The sequence below is a fragment of the Pteronotus mesoamericanus genome, unplaced genomic scaffold, assembly GCF_021234165.1.
Source record: "Pteronotus mesoamericanus isolate MK-2021 breed Mesoamerican mustached bat unplaced genomic scaffold, CSHL_Meso_final contig_246, whole genome shotgun sequence".
NCBI lineage: Eukaryota > Metazoa > Chordata > Mammalia > Chiroptera > Mormoopidae > Pteronotus > Pteronotus mesoamericanus.
The window spans coordinates 9,235,244-9,252,196 of record NW_026555104.1 but is presented as its reverse complement, the minus strand read 5'-3'; the positions used below and the strand labels follow the sequence as shown (position 1 = coordinate 9,252,196).

The 16,953-nt window shown below is 35.2% G+C and overlaps 3 protein-coding genes across 7 annotated transcripts in view; 1 reads left to right on the top strand and 2 right to left on the bottom strand.

The window, feature by feature from the left end:
* Positions 1 to 16,953, top strand: part of NF1 (neurofibromin 1) — a 245,812-nt gene that overhangs the window by 187,147 nt on the left and 41,712 nt on the right. The window lies entirely within an intron of this gene.
* On the bottom strand, positions 461 to 8,990 carry EVI2B (ecotropic viral integration site 2B). 3 transcript variants are annotated; one of them, XM_054573169.1, is made up of 3 exons: positions 8,894 to 8,983; positions 3,333 to 3,401; positions 461 to 2,112 (listed from the first exon to the last, which is right to left on the bottom strand). In XM_054573169.1, the coding sequence occupies exon 3, from the start codon at positions 2,097 to 2,099 to the stop codon at positions 768 to 770; it is 1,332 nt and encodes a 443-aa protein (XP_054429144.1). In that variant the 5' UTR covers positions 2,100 to 2,112; positions 3,333 to 3,401; positions 8,894 to 8,983; the 3' UTR covers positions 461 to 767. The 3 variants fall into 3 exon arrangements, with proteins under 3 accessions (XP_054429144.1, XP_054429146.1, XP_054429145.1); XM_054573171.1 differs by lacking the exon at positions 3,333 to 3,401 and having other exon boundaries at positions 8,894 to 8,990; XM_054573170.1 differs by lacking the exon at positions 8,894 to 8,983 and having other exon boundaries at positions 3,333 to 3,643.
* On the bottom strand, positions 11,687 to 16,066 carry EVI2A (ecotropic viral integration site 2A). Its single transcript, XM_054573172.1, has 2 exons — positions 15,859 to 16,066; positions 11,687 to 13,126 (listed from the first exon to the last, which is right to left on the bottom strand). The coding sequence occupies exon 2, from the start codon at positions 13,109 to 13,111 to the stop codon at positions 12,407 to 12,409; it is 705 nt and encodes a 234-aa protein (XP_054429147.1). The 5' UTR covers positions 13,112 to 13,126; positions 15,859 to 16,066; the 3' UTR covers positions 11,687 to 12,406.

Genomic DNA, 16,953 nt, shown 5'->3' with positions numbered 1-16,953 from the left:
AATCTTTCAAATTTGAAATGAAGCCATGAGATTTTTTTTTTCCTTTGTAAGATTTCATTTTGTTTGGATCCTAAAGGTGTATAAAGAGGCTAGTTTCAAAAATTTTACTCCCCCAATAAGACAGGAAAATATCTCCATTTTATGGTGCTTGCTCATGTTTTTTTCAGAGTAAATGTCTCCAACTCAACCTCCAACTTTGATACTGTAATGCGTTTGCTTTACTACTTCCAATGAATGCTAAAAGGAAATTTCTCTATTTATAAACATGCATTTTAATCACTTATCCCTATGAATTTAGAATATTTATTAGAGGTATTAATTTAAAACTTGGAGTTTTGTTTAAAACTTAGAGAATGTATTTAATTTTTCATTTCCTCCACCTCAGACTTTGAAATGGAAAAATAAAATTTTATTTATTCATGGTAACTTGATACATAGCTTTCGGCGGTGGGGGCGGGGTGGAATATATGGGGTGATACCTAGTATACGTAGGTTCTTTCCAAAATGGTTAAGTTATTGACACACATACCTACCATCTGCATATGTAAAATATACTCTACATTAAAACTAGATGCTATAGCCAGTAAATAGATCACTGTTGCATGTTTTTTTAAAAAATAAGTTTCACCTATGCACGTGGGCTTTGAGCATATTTCAGGCAGCTCCTGAATAAAAATCAAAATTAGCTACTAGTTGCCATTTAATGTATTTCATCATATGAAGAAAAACAAAAGATAGAGAGCCCTCTAGAAAGCAAGCTGTAATATTTATAACAATTCTTCAGGTGGGGGTGGCAGTGATTCACTGAGATCTTGATCCACATTAGGAAGAATAGAGATCTCCTGACATTGGATCTCATTGGTGGAATCTTCCAAGTTTTTTAGAAAATCTCCTGGGGGCAAGGGCAAGGCAAGTGAGTCGGGGGGAGGTGGAAATGACTGTTTGAGCTCAGAATTATGATCTTCACAAAGTTGACTGGGATGGTCCAGAGTTGGGGGGAGGCTGGTGGAATCACTTGGAGAAGGAGATAAAATTGTTACTGTGGGTTTGTCAGATTGGTTACTCTCCTGTCCTTCCAAATTGAGAAGCTGAGGAGGTGGTGGAGGCAGGTCTGCCTCATCTGAAGAAGAAACAGCAGTGCCAATTGTGGATCCACCAGCACTGTCCTCTGATGTACCATTTACTTGATCTTTTATTTTCTCTGTTTTGGAATTGTTGGAATCGTCAATGTTTTCAGTTGATTCAAACAACTTAATTTCTAAGTCATCTGCTAAGAGTGTGCTTTTGTTTGATTTCCAGGCCATAAGTGAAATAATTGATGTACGTTTTGTGGATGCTTCATTTTCTCTGAAGTTATCCAAACACATATCAGGGGTTTCACCATCAGCAAATGGAGACCTACCTGCCCAGTTTTGATCATTTACAACTGGTTTTCTCACGCACTTGCGTAATAAAATGATGATTATAACTGCCAACATAGAAACCAGAATTACTCCAACTATTATGGCAGCTATATAATTAGAATCGGTTTTATGTGGGATTTGTGTGCTACTGGTATCTTCTGTGATGAATCCTGGTGTAATCCCAGGTGGCCTTTTGTCAGCTGATGTTGGTTGTGTAGGTACATTTTGAATAGTTGGTCGTACTGCCTTTCCCGGAGAGGTCCGGACAGGTAGTGGTTGTTGAACAGAAGTATGGACAGATGGTTGCGATTGTCTGGTAGAAGTGTAGGCAAAGGTTGGTAGTTGTCTGCCAGGGGTGAACACAGGTTGTGCTGTTTGTTGGGAGACAGTATTGGCCATTGATGTTGGTTGTCTGGTGGTGGTATAGACAGGTGGTTGTCTGGCAGATGTTTGTGCTGCTGGTTTTTCTGAAGAGGCAACTGCTGTTGGTTGTCCAGCAGAACCTTTGGCAGTTGGTGTTGGTTGACCCAAAGGATTCCCTGTTGAGTTTTGAGAATTAGCCAAGACATATGGCATTGATGAGCTAAGTAAAGGAGACTGTGGTTGCTTCTCTGTTGTAATTGCTTTTATCGCTGAGAAAAATGTATTGTTCAGGTGTCCACAAAACAAAATTAAGATGAAATATTTGGGATCCATTTCAGAATGTTTCCTTTATACCAATGGTTTTATAATGAGAAAAAAAAGACAATTAGGTCTTATTTGGTGTCTGGCATAAAGTACGTAGGTGCTTGAATAGTATTTGTTATTCCACATTTATATTTCATACACTAAAAGCTAGCGTAAACAACTCTTGAATATACTCTTAACTTACCATACAGCATTTGGAACTTAAAGACAGTGCTTTCCCTTAATTCCCTCTGTACTTGGCTCTGCTGCCCCGCCAGCTTTATTACATTACAGTCCTTCATTTCACAGCCATACTTTTCAAATACATAGGCTCTGTGTGCCGGTTACATGTACTCTCTACTTTTTCTCTCATTAGGACTTAAAGTATATTGATCCTGCTGCCTTGAAGGACACCAGAAACCATCTATTATTTTACCCAAAGATCTCTTCTTTCTCTCTCTCATTTTACCTTCTCTTGACCATATTTGACACTACTGACTATTCCTTCACTACTTATTATTCTTCCTTTCAAGTTAATCTCACTAGCTCCTGTTTTTCTCTTGCCTCCTAAATATTGGTACTTGATATTCAATCCTCATCTTATCTACTTTTCTTTGATCCTGAATCTGTAAGATTTCAGTTCTTGCCTTTATGCCGGCGCTCCCAAACCTATACCTCCAGCCCAGATTTCCTTAATTCTAGTTCCACTTGTATGGCTTCTTGGTGGACATTGCCATGTATACATCCTGCTATCAACAAGTTCAGCATTTAAAACAGAATTCAGCCCTGGCCAGTGTGGCTCAGTCGGTTGGAGCATCATCCCATAAACTAAAAAGGTGTGGATTCAATTCCCAGTCAGGGCACATGCCTACGTTGCAGATTCGGTCCCCAGTTGGAGTGCGTACGAGATGCAGCTGATTGATATTTCTCTCTCACATTGATGTTTCTCTACCTCTCCCTCCCTTCTCCTCTCTCTAAAATCAATAAGCATGTCCTCAGATGAGGATTAAAAACAAAAACAGAAAAATAAAATTTACCTTTATCTCAAAACTGACTCTGCTCCCAGCTTCTCTATTTTTAATAGTACTGCTTCTGTACATTTCTTATGCACAGAGTCTATTCTAGTAGTAATCTTTGCAATACATTGGTGTTGTGTATATATCTTTATGTTAGGACCTCATATTTTTTAAGGATTCAGTTCAACTCAGAGTCTGCCGCTCAAAATCCTAAGGTAAGCTTTGAATCAGGGTGGGTCTGTCTTACCTAGATGGTCAAGTAGTCCTACTGCTGCTTTCATTCATTTATTCATAGATGTCATCTTTGTGTCAGGCCCTGTGTTAGATTTAGAAGATACCAAAAAAGAAAAAAAAAAATGATTCTAGTTGTAGAAACAAACTAGTAATGATAATGATTTGATGAATTTGCTCATAAAGGTATGCAGGAGATACAGAGAGCAACTATTCTAGCCTGAGAGGGCTTTAGGGAACGTTTCTCAGAGAGGTAAAACTTGAACAGAATCTTGAAAGGTCTGTAATTAAGCAAATAAAATGTTCCAGCAAGGGGGACAACAGATAGGCAGGGGAAAAGAAGGCATGTGTATGTATCAGTTAGGCAGCTAGGGCTTTTAGTGGGATATGGTAGATGCTCAAATGTGAATGGTCAGTTAGGTTCCAGTTCTACTTTCATAACCTAATTTCCTATTTAACCATGAGAATTAGTCACTTAATCTCTCCTGTTCTCAATTGTCTTATCTCTAAAGTAAGGAGTCATATAATTTTCAGCTCTGTGTGTAATATTCTTGTTTCACACATCATTAAACACAGTGGTAACTACTCAGTTATTTTTTTAACCTTAGGGGAAGGAAAATCTCAGCGTGTTAGATCCTGGTGTATACACTTAGAAACTATGGTTTGTCTGTGATTAATTGGCCAGACTGAGAGAGATTTGATGTTCTGTGCAAGGTACAATAAAAGGAGAAGAGGAGCTCCTTCAAATAGATTTTTGAAATAGATTTTCAGTGTATGAGTAGTTTTCTTTGCTTACTCCTCTACTACTTGATACACAATAATGACAAATTATCTTATTTTTTCTCTAATACTTTAAGCCAAATTTAGATGTATTTCTTCTTTGAACTCTTCTGCACACTGCTATGAATTAATCTTCTGAAAAGCACCTATGATCAGGTTACTTCTCCCTTACTTGAGAGTTCCCTATTGCTGTTGACAATTCTGAACTGAATTTTCTTCCTTCCGGGTTGAGTTTACCAGTACCAACTCATATCTCCTAACTGAAACTTCTCATTCAGCCGAATGTACCTGCTGTATACTTCGTTAACACACTGTTTCCTAATCAAACACTTCTAATTATGCTGTTTTTCACCTGTTTTAGAGTGTGTCCTTTTTTTTTCAGACCCAGCTTCCCCTCTCCTTCCCCGAGTGCCTATATGAACCTGCCCTTACCTTTCAGACCTCAGCATAAAGTCCCCTTCTGAAACTAAGTTCTCAGTGACTGATCACAGGCCAGGGAAATTGGTCATTCCTTGAATTCCCCTAGTTGTTGTTTCTTTATGGTTCCTTAGATAATTCTTCATGTATATCCTTCACTTATACTTCTAATTTCTTAAATAATTGTGTTTATTTTTCATTACTTTTCACAATTTATTATCCTGACTTCCTCAAACAAGATTATGAAGAACATTGAAGAAGGCAGAAAGTAACAGAGAAACATACTTATTTAGAACGTACTATGTGCTGTTCTATTCCCGGTGTTTTACATACTTTATTTCATTTAACCTTTAAATGACTATGTAGAAGATGAAAGAATTCTTAATTTATAGATAAAGAGACAAATTCAAATGTGTTAAACAATTTGTCCAGTGTTACATCACTGCGAGTGGCAGACTGGCAATTTGTACCCAAGATCATCTGATTTCAATTCATAGGCTCTTTCTGCAACCCTAAACTGCAGTATGCTTTTATATTTTGATTCCTTTACAACAAGGCACCACATATGTTAGGAACCCAGTAAAGTTTATTCCATTTCATTTCACTTTTCCACTATTAATACTTCTCTCAGAATGTTAAGCAGAGAAGGTGAGATCAAAGTTATTAAATTCTGCATTTTCTCCATTTTCCAAAAGGTTCAATAGTGAAAAAATTAGAACTTTTTGGCATAAATATGGGGATTTGAATCACTTCTAGATGGTTATCGTTTATTCAGTTCCTACTTGCTATTCTTACAGATTTCCACCCCACCTGCCAAGAAAAGGCCTCATCAACAAGTGTTACTCTTCAAAGTTGCCCTTTGGTTTTTAAAAAATGCCATTCAAAGCAATATAAATACAGGCCATGAGTTGTCTTCAACCAAAAAAGTTCTCTCTGTTGTGACTCTGCTTAAAATTTTAAAAAATTAAAAAAAAAAAACCCCATGGTTCCTCTTTTCAGTCCGCTTTACAAAAAAAGGTAGGGGTGGCGTTAGGGAAGGAAAGAGCCCAAACAGGGACATGATTATAAACCCAGTTTAGGTTGTAAGATCAGTTTTGATGGGATCATGTCAGTATATGATATTTTTCATTTATCATTTAAGCTTTATGATAATATTAAAACCAAAGTCTATTTTTTACCTATCCTACCCCTTTTTTTCACGCTTCCATTAGTTGTCTGCCCTCCTAGGGTCTGCTATGTCAGAATACTTGAATCTGTAATAGAATTCTATAGCAATTCAGAAAAGGGGGAGCAGGGTTTTTAAAAAGAAAAAATAGAGGGTATAATAGTGAAGACACTGACTTTTTTCTAGCTCAGAGACAGTAGTTTAGAAGATACCAGTGTTATTACCAGTACGGAAAGCTATTTAATGTACATACAGGGTCCGGCAGAAGTAACACCATTGAGTGTGGCTGATCGAGTGTATGAATGTGTCGCACAAGATGGACAGCAATTTGAGCATTTCACCTAACATGTCATATGGTGTGCTTGAGTGTGATACTGTTATGTTACAGAATTACATGCTTATGATTTTGTAATAAAAGATTTTTACATAATAAAAAGGGACATTATTTGTGCTGGACCTTGTACTGTAAATATAAATAAATCACATGTACCTAAAGTATCCACATTGTTTCTTAAGAGATAGAGGGTAGAAAGAGCCATGTGGGGAAGGGGAATAAAAAGGAGGAGAAAATGTCAGATAAGATGAAGGGAAAAGAGAGTGCAAAGAAAAACAAAATAACACAAAAGTGGAAAATGAGGCAAAAATTATAGTAGCTGCAAATATACAGAAAAGGGGAAGGTCAATTGAATAAAAAAAGGTATTGAAAAGAAGAAAATTTAAATAAAAAGCTAAAGAAAAAGTGGCAGTTATGTAAGTAGCAAGAAGTTGGGGTAGAATAGTAAAGTGGGCAAGGTTAGAAGGTGGGGGCAAGACTGTAGATGAAAGAGGCAACCACACCGTGCTGCTCCCTGTGCCTGTATTGGTGGTGGAGGGAGCAGCACAGGAGCTGTCTTCTCAAGATGGAAGACTTGAATGCGCCGCCTTAAGTCATTCCTCTCTCTGGATAGCCTTCAGATGTTCCCCACCCCCATCCCACACTACCCAGAATCATGCCTAATTACACTAAGGAATCTGTGCACATTCTATAAAGCACTTTTCTAGTATGCTGCTCAGGGAAATCCCAAATCTATCTCTTTTCATATGGTAATAATTTTCTCATTATTTTAAGTTGGCATTTTGAGGTTTAAATCTATGATTTGGTCCTTTGCTTTTCCTGAAAATTTAAAAATTTTTAAAAGAATCAAAAAAGTATAAGTTGTTTTAAGTCATCATGTTAAAGTGCAGTTATAGTAAAGCAGGAGTCCCATATTTTAGACATATACTCATAAGCATGATACATAAGTACATAAAGGATGCAGCATTTAAAATTAATACTGTTAAATTGGGCATGATAAGAAATATGTCATTGTCTTTTCCAGGGAATGAGGGAGATTTGGAGAGCATATTCTACACAAAAAGGCAAGTGTAGGTAGCAGTATCAAGAATAGTATCTGAGTTTTAGTTACTTTGATACAAGTTACAATATAGTTATACTAGATTAAAAATTAGTTGTAGTGTATCTCTAACCAGTGAATTTAAACCATAACAGGAATAAAACAGCAATTCTATATCTTGAGGAAGAGCAGAAAGGGAAATTAACCTTGAACCATGATAGGAAGTATTTGGTAGCCATCTTTTATCAATAGTAATACCCACCATTTACTGAGTATTATCCTATTTTACTGAGCAAGGTGGCGTAATCTCATCTTGCAGATAAAGATACTGAGACAACAGAGAAGCTGGGTAATTTGCCAGAGTGTCACAGCTCTTAAGTAGCTGCACTAATACAGAAACCATGTCAGTCTTGTACCAGAGCCTTTTCCTTCTATTATATGTCACTCTATACATGCTGCACTGGCTTTCATAGTAAAATTATGAAATAGAAATGTTTTATGAATAAAGGAGATATGAACTCTCTGGGAATAGATATGTATGTAACTTTTGGAGGTAGTCTTTTGTAAAGGGTAGGAAAAGAACTATAAAACCATTTTAGTCCTGTGATTCCATAAAAATAGTTATGAGAGTTTTGAATGATTAGCCTATAAGCTAAATTTCATATGAAATGTTATACATTTCATAAATTTCATGAGCTGCCATATTTGATGTGATTTTTAAAAATTGGATATTAAAAAAGGATTCGATTTATATTCAACAAGTTCAAACTTATTCAGGATTCATAATTTCCTTCTAAGTAGAATTGTATTGAAATTAGTTGAAAAATACAAGTACTCCTAAACTCTATACTTAGGACTGACCCTTTAAAAATATATAGACAAGTCTTGTCTAATACTTTCTAACTTCTTTAATAGTTATGTAGAAGAAATCCAAAGTGGACTTCTATAAGGAAAGTCATAGGTGTTCATGAAATGTTGATATATGCTATCATCCACTATGAATTTATTATTCCATGATATTGTAAGTCTATATAACCTCTTTGCAATTTTTATTTTGAGGGCATTTACTTTGTAATTTCCCAGTTTATTCATAGATTAGGCACCCTTTATGCCTATTAGCAATTTTCTATTTACTCTGTGGATTTTTCCTGTATCTTTTTTGTACTATTTACTAAAGGCTTGGATAATGTGACATAAATATGTAGATGGTATGAATATATATACTTACATTTTATCGTAACAGTTTTGTCTTAGTGAACTTTAAAATGAATAATATTTTTATGTTGTCATTATTACATAAATATAAAATTCTATTTGTATAAAAAATAAAGCATATATAATAATGGTAATCAAGTACCTCATCTGATCTCCATTGGCTTCTTTTAAAATTAAGTGAAGGTGACCATTCTTACTATGGAAACTAAAAGGGATTTGCAAATAAAAATAATTTAAATCTATGGGTTTTTCTGCAAAAAAATTTTATAGGAAGCAAATCAGAATTTTTAACACTTGTACTCTGAGGTTGTAAATTCAGACATATCTCATGGATTCTAGTTTAATATCTAGTCCTTAGCTTTATCTGCCATGGCTTTAGTTATGGAACTAAAGTTAGCAAACCCTGGTGAAATTTTGTATACAAACTTAGGTGAAATTTTTGCTCCAAGGCAAGCTCAACACTGAGTATTTTTTAATTCCATTCAACAAAAACCACAAAATCTGTTACAGATATCTTTAGACTACAAGAGTTTAAGTTTAAAACACTAATGTCATTTTAGTTTTAAATATATATTTTTAAATAAAACAAAAGATCAAGCCAGATTGCCTATGTGAAATTTTTCTTACCTCAGTTGTTAACTTCTTTTGCTGGATGCTAAATTCTTGTTCTAAGTGGACATTTTGGTGATTTGGCTAAGAAAGCAAAAGGCGTGGTTCACTTAGGTTTAAAATGGTCTTCTAGCAAACTGAAATGGTTTCTGTTGAAAAGAGGAAGTTTATCAATAGTTGGTTCCGGAAGTGCAATAAGCCACAAAATGACTAAGAAATGATTTTAACAGAACTTATTTTGAAACACAATTTGGAACTATATGATTTGAGTGCTTTTAATTAATGTTTGTAAGTAAACACATGAGGCTTTTTAGTAATGCGATTACGGTATTTAATTTAAATATTTAGCATAGAGCCTTGGAGAGAAATTTATGTTCTGAGAAACTGTCCTGTTCAGGATTATTACTCATAGTGAGATCTCTTTCATAAGAAGTGGATGAGGTGTTTATTCTGTTTACGTATGACCTTAGGCAAGTTTCTGCACTTTTGAAGCACCATTTTCTCCTCTGGAGGAATATTTTTCTTAACCGAGTTGTTGGGAGGATTAAATAAGATAACATAATATCTTCAAATGTCTCACACACAGTAGGTAGCGATAAATATTAATGTTATTTCCTCCAACATAATTTAGGCAAAGCCCAGGTAAAAATATAATTAACTCTTTTTGACCAAATACTTTGCTAAATGACTTTTAAGTTCAAGTCCACAACTCTTTGATTATCCACAAAGTAGGTACTTCTAAGTAGAAAAATTAAGTTTTGGAATTATTTTTTAAGTAATTTAACTTAGCAAAGTATATTGAAAAGAGTATGAGTCAGTCTGAATAAAAATTTCTTTGGCCAAGTCCCCCTCTAGCCTCTTTCCTTATCTGAAAAATTGAGGTCATAATTTCTAATTTATATATTTATTAGGGATTAAATGAATGTAAAGTGCCTAGCAGAGCTCATGTTATAAGTAGAAGCAAACAGTGAGTATGAAACAGTGCTCTGCTTTCCCCTAGTTACTGCAACGGAGCCCAGATTATTAAGACCCAGTTCCCAACCACAAGGGACTCATAGCTTGGTACAAAAAGAAATAGTTTGTGTTTTTTTTAAGGGGTTCTACTATGAAGCATAATATAGTCAAAATACTATAAACATTTCAAATCCCTAAATTAAGTGTGTGGCTCATAATACCCACAGGCAAAATACAGAAGTGTCTTGTTCAAAAATAACTTGTGAAATTTGAACTCAAAACATATCTTAACCCATCATTTTTAAACATTGTCAGGTTTGGAAAGGAACTACTTATGTTTCTGTTCATGAGCTATCTTTGGATGGTGTCATTCTGAGAGTGCAAGTTTAATAGCCAAGGTAGTGAGTGATGAATTTTAAGTAATCCTGCAGTAGAAGCTTTCTTGTGTTGTGAGAAAATATTTGACCTGTATGTTGAATGTAAAAGAAGTAGTCGCCTAGTTCATTTCTTATTTTTAAAAAGACACTAGATTATTTTAATTTCTTCCAAGTATTTATATATGATGCTTGATTCAAGAAGTGCTTTCTATTGTCACTATTTATTCTAGTACACAATATCAAATTTTTACTTTGTACAAAATGGGCTCTGCCCAGTTTCATTTCTAGTCTGGTCCCTTTTGCCCTTCAAAAGAGAGCCTCCTTCCTTTCTGTTACCATGCTTGACATCAGCATTCTCTGGCTTTCCTTTTTTACTTTGTTGATATGTAGATTTATCTGGAATAATATGGTTATGATTTATTATTAAGGAAATGAATTTTTTGACAAATGGTACTAAATTGGTAATAAAATTGATGCTCTACTTTTTTCTTATATTAAGATGTAACCTAGATCTTTGGAGCCATGGAACTTATAAGAAGTGAATTTGATGGTGAAGAGCAGTATCACCTAGAGAGTTATGCAAAAATTACCAACGCCTGGAGCTCACTCCATTCTAATAGAATTGGGAGAGGGTGGGAATAAAAACGCTTCAGATAACTGATATACAGCCAGGATGAGAATCACTAACCTAGAAGGGAGAGGAAGATTGTGGTCATACTTGGAAAAAAATATATGAAATATTTTCTTAAATGGCTAGCATATCGTTCAAAATGAATGCTCAATAAGGAATGTGATTTTTAAAATGTGGCCTGGTGTTTAATTATGATGTTCTGTGTCAATTACAGTAACTAGTTGGAAAGTGTCTCAAATTAACTTTTGTAATATACAGGGTACAGCATAAATAATGCCCCTTTTTTCAATTTCAAAATCATAAGCATATAATTCTGTAACATAATAACATCACACTCAAGCATGCCATATGACATTTTAAGTGAAATGTTCAAATTAAACTATGTATTGTTACAGCCATAATATTACCCTACCAACCACACTCAAGCAGGTGTTATTTCTGCCAGACCCTGTATTTAATTGAAGATAGAAGCCTTGACTTAAATGTAAGTTATTATTTTACTTGAACCCAGTTTTTTAAAAGGTTAAACATTTACCTGAAGTATCCTGTTTTCCAAATTAGAACAAACACACTCTCTCTCTCTCTCTCTTACACACACACACACACACACACACACACACACACACACCCCCACACACACCCCCTTCCTTTGTTCATATCCCATTGATGATTAAAAAAAATGAAATTGGTCACATATTAGGCCATGCGGCATCCTTGAAGTTCAGAAATTAATCAACTTTTGGATATTCGCTATAAATAGTCCAAAGAGCAATATTTATAGAATAGAGGTACCTTACACTTAAATAGTAAGACATGCTTAACATTGGCACTTAGTCTTCCATTGTGGCTATAAATCTCATCTGTTTCAGTTGTGCTCTGTTTCTTAATTGATCTTTGCCTCTGTTCCCTCAGGTAATGCAAATGAATGCAAATATGCATAGTCAGTTTTATTCTAACAAGTCTTAATTTATTATACAAAATTAAAAGTTTTAATTAAATATTTATAGTAGAAAAACACTTTCTTATGTGTGTCTAAAGATGAAAACATCCAGCATGACATTAGCTGTGTTGATATAAGAGTTGGTATAGATTTTGTCACATTCAGCAAAGAAGGTACCATTAAACTATACAGTTCAACTCTATGCATTAGAAATTTGACTTGTTAGATGTTAAAGCATATACTTGTCTCTAAAGACACACTAAAACTCTTCAAAGTTTACTTATATTCAGACAAAGATCATCTAACTACTGTTGTTGAACAAAAAATATTTAATTGTCCCTTTCTGCCTTTGTTAGTTCCTTCAACATATCTTTAAAAACTTGCCTAAATTTTTGGTTGTTTTATTATTTGCTTTTTAAAATATTCAGTGTCAGAATGAAAGTGCACAACTTAAGTAAGCAGGCATACTTCTCCCATTTTCACCTGCCTAAGTCTAAAATTGCAAGGTCTATGATGTCAAATTTTAGACCATCAGACCAACATGTTGGCATTAAATATCAAACTGACTTTGGTATTACTCCATAAAGTTCCTCATTGTTACTTTGCCTTTTTCTTTACTAAAGCATCTGTTAGTTAGTGAGTTTTTCAGTTCCTTCTTCATCTTTTTTTTCCCTTGTTGCCATGAGCACTCCAGTAGATTGCATCATCAGGTTGGGCCCAGTGAGCTGTTTTGCTCTTTTCCAAGTGTCTGATTCAGCAGACCACAGACCACTGCTTGCCAGAAAATCGCCATTGCTTCTAGGCTGACGCTTGCTTACTTGTTTTGATCGTCTGAGAGATGAGACTTTATTTGCCAGAACCACCGTTGACAGAAATAGAAGGGTACAGATAAGGAAAAGCACTGCAATTATAATTAAGCAAACTAACATAGCCATTTTGTTGTTGTTTTCCTCACAGACATCTTTCTTGAAAATTTCACTGTGACTTTTGCTTGTGTTTTTGATGTTCTGTAATGGTGGGGAACTGTTCCTAGTAACAGAAGCTGTATACAACTCCAGTTCAGATTTAGGAGTTAAAGATATGATATGAGATGATGTTGCTCTTTCAGGCATATTTGTAGAATTACTTTTTTTCTCTACTTTAGATGTTGTAGAGTTTGTGTTAATGTTTTGATTTTGGTTTCTGCCTGTCTTATTTTGAATATCTGGATCCCAGACAGTAGTATTGTTAGCCCACAGATGGATATAGTTTGCTTTTGTTCCAGGAGACAAAGAAAAAACTGTTGTCATCAGAAAGGCAAGATGCATGTAATGTCGAATGAGTTTCATGTCCATGGGTATACTGGTAATCTGTTGGGACAGAAATATAATTTGTTAATTTGTGAAAGAACAGTGGTTTCAGGTTATAGTAATTGTAGATAAAAGATGGGCAGCTGATGTGTTATATAAGTAAGCTGGAAGCTCATGCCTAACATTTACAGTCCTGTCTTAATTCCTTCTCAGCCCAATTTTTTCTGTTCAGCTACATATCAAGAAACAGCTCAATGCTGTTATTCTTTTAAATGCTAGAAGTTAGCATTACTGATAACTATTAATCATTGTAGACTGAATACCATAGTTTTATATAGTTTTCTCCCTCTTAAGGATGCTAGACTTCAGTTTTGAGTCAGAGACTTCTGCTTTTGCTTTTTTGATTCCCTCCCCTGCCCATTTAAGGATCTTATTTTGCAGAAACTCCCCACCTCTAATACATGTGTCATCAATCTTTGTTTCATTTATGAAAATAAAGTGGAAGTAGCTTTTTTTTTTCCTAGTCAGGAAAGGGGAAGTGTGGTAGCTACCAAAAGAAAATGAACTTCAAATAGGAATTGAAGGTGGCTTTTTTCTCCCCCCTTTTTCATTTATCTTGAAGCTTAGAATAAAGCTAATACTTAGAAATAATATCCCCATTATTTGTGAAAGCAGTTTTATGATGTTGGTTCTCTTCACCTTTATATCCCCTGACTTACTTTCACTTTCTGAAAGCAAAGGCCAAAGGCATGCCAGTTTTATCAACCTAAAAATCTGGCATTACAAAGAAAAAGAAGCAGAATTCTTTCAAATAATCTTAAAAGTTCAACAAAAGTTACTGGCTTTTTTTATAGGCTTTTTTATGCCTAGCTTTTTTTTTCTATGAATATATTTTTTAATCCTCACCCAAGGATGTTTGTTGATTTTGGAGAGAGGAAGGAGAAGGAGACAGAGAGAGGTCGAGAGGATGGGGTGGGGGGAGAAAGAGAGAGAGAGAGAGAAACATCAGTTGGTTGCTGCCTATATGCACCCTGACCGGGAATCAAACCCACAACCTAGGTGTGTGCCCTGACTGGGGATCAAACCCACAAGCTTTTGGTGTATGGGACGATGCTCCAACCAACTGAGCCACTTGTCCAGGGCTCTGTGAATATTTTGACATAATTTTTTAAAAATAAATTTACAAGCAAAATAGAGACAGGCTGGTAGGTGGAGGGCAGGCTGACAGCGGGGGGCGGGGAGGAAAAGAAACAAAGAGAAAGAACTCATGAACAGGAACAACAGTGTGGTGGTTGAGGGGTGGGGGGGTTGGGTGGAGGTGGAAGAGGGTATGAGGAAATAAATGGTGATGGAAAAAATTAAATTAAAAGAATAATAAATAAAACAATACAATAGAAATAGAGCATCAGGATTATGAGGTTTTAGACTGAAGTGGGAAGTCAAGGCAGATGGTAAGTATCTCAACATACAAATGAAAAAGTTGAATTTCAGTGTTGGCTCTGAGCTCCCTGGAAGCCAGTACAAAAGGGGACAGTCTGTTCCTAATTCTCATTATCTACCATAGGACTGAAGATTTAAATAGAACCGGCATAGCTGTTCAGGTACTAGTAAACCAGAAAGACCTGTCACCGTTATTGAGCTATCTCTTCTATAATCCTATTTCAGTTTTTTGGAGCTACTTTTATAAGACTGCTTTATTGTTAGCATTTATTTGAGGGAGCTAGAAGAAAAAACTAGATTATTCTCCTTTTTTAAATGCAGATTTTGATTCTGTAGGTCTAGGAAGGACCTGATATTCATCTTTTCTCACCCACTCCCAAGCAATATAGATGCGACTTCTAGTCATGCTCTCACAAGTTTCAAGGTTTTATAATAAACAGTTTATAAAGAGTAGCATATAACAAATGATGTTAAGTAGAAGTTAACCTCTGAAATAATATATCCTGTTAATAGTAGAGAGGAAAAAACCTTTATTATGTGTTCTAGAATTAAGATTACTTTTTGGATTATGGCCTTTAATAGACAGTGAAATGTAGGATGCACTGACTTCTATATAATAGTGGGTAGCTTCAATTTTTAAGTTGAATGATGTAAATATTTGGCAACTTTATGATTTTTTCACAACGAGAAATAGTTTAAATTGAGTTAGTAATTTCTACCCTTTTATACTAGACTGGCCTTCTGCATAGATGCTAAAATAATTTAAAGTGGGTTATTCTTGTCACATTAGTTAATTAACAGTGTTGTATACATCACAGTATTCATACTCATTCCAACAGTGCTTACCACGGGGTAGATAATAGGCCTGCTGTTGATTGTTTTCAGCCAGATGTACTGTCATCCCCAAATAAACAAACTGTTAACAAAATGGGAATAGAGGATTGTCTCTACATCACTGATTTATGCCATGGAGATCAGGTTATGTTGTCAAAAGTTTTTCTTCTTTTGATCTCTGGCCATTTTTAATAAAATTTATAATGCCTAAGTATTAGTAATAAGAAACTTATTTTTTAAACTTTTTTATTCATAACCAAGCTTTTCAGTTTGCTATAGAGTTTAAACTCAGATCCTTCCTGATCCTAGTTTAAAACTCTTTGTTGCTGGTAAATCTTTATCATTTCTAACTTAAATTTTACTTAATAGGACAGGAAAAAACAGCATACATTTTCAATTACTTATGATTCTACTTTGTTAGTAAGATACGTAGGTACTATTTGTAGCACTTCCTCAAACACTAACCTGTACAAAGTTATAAGTGAAAAGGCATAAGAAAAGCCATATATATTACCTACCTTACAAAATCGTTGATCAAAATCTGATTATAACCTTATTTAATAAGCCACTTCTTTTCTTGTCTTGAGGCACAGCTTCCAAGTAATTTAAAGCAGAACAGACTTGGAGAAACCTGAACGTTAAAGTAAATCTGCAGTAAAAAAAGACATGTGCAGCTAGTTTTCCACTTTTCAAACCAAACCACAGATGACACATTTCCTTTTCGCTGCAACTAAAGCACATGTCAGAGCGGGGGGAAAAACAACAGAATCTCCAATGTGCCTAGTTGGCTGCTGGCGTGATTGGAGGCTCTGTAGAACAAATCCCCGCCTCCAGGGCAGGGAGGGTTCTCCGCTTTCTGTCTTTTGACCTTAAACTAATTATATATGTGTGGTATCTGCTTTTGGATGATATATTAGTATCATTCAAAAGAAGATGAAATGGAATTTTCCCTACAGCACTATAATCATCTCTAAAAATTTTATTTGGATGCCACAGACTGATTGACAACATGCGTGTGGAGACCTGGGGTATTGGTCAAATAATAGAAACAAACCCACATCTCAAATTGTGGAACTGCAGTGATTTAAGAAAGTACATAGTAAATGTAGATGATATAGGGCATAAAATGCTTTGGTGTGGCTTAGTGTGTTCTCTCTCTCTTTCTCCCCACTCACCTGTCCCTTCTTCCACCCCTTGAATGGCCTCTCATCACCTCATTCAGTGTACTGAAATGGATCTCCTTTTTCTCTCAAAAGTGGCTGCCCCCTAACGATCACTTTCTTTTTGTTCATGATAGCAACATTTTTGGTAATCTCAGAGGTTTGGTATACAGCAAGTCCTTTTAATTCAAAATTCAAGTTCTTTCTTACAGCCCTGATCAGACCTAAGATAATGTTGATCCTTTCTTTATATTCTTGGATCAGTTGCTTAGGACAGTCTTGTCTCACATGACACACTGCATATATGATGGTGGTCTCATAAGATTATATAATGGAACTGATAATTTTCTGTTGCCTAGTATCCATGGTAATATAATAGTACAACACATTACTCACATGTTTGTAGTAATGCTAATGTAAACAAACTTAGAGCACTGCCCGTCATATAAAAGT

Bases quoted from the DNA above. Each gene is read 5' to 3' on its own strand.
- EVI2B (XM_054573171.1), bottom strand. From the start codon at position 2,099: ATGGATCCCAAATATTTCATCTTAATTTTGTTTTGTGGACACCTGAAC.
- EVI2A (XM_054573172.1), bottom strand. From the start codon at position 13,111: ATGGACATGAAACTCATTCGACATTACATGCATCTTGCCTTTCTGATG.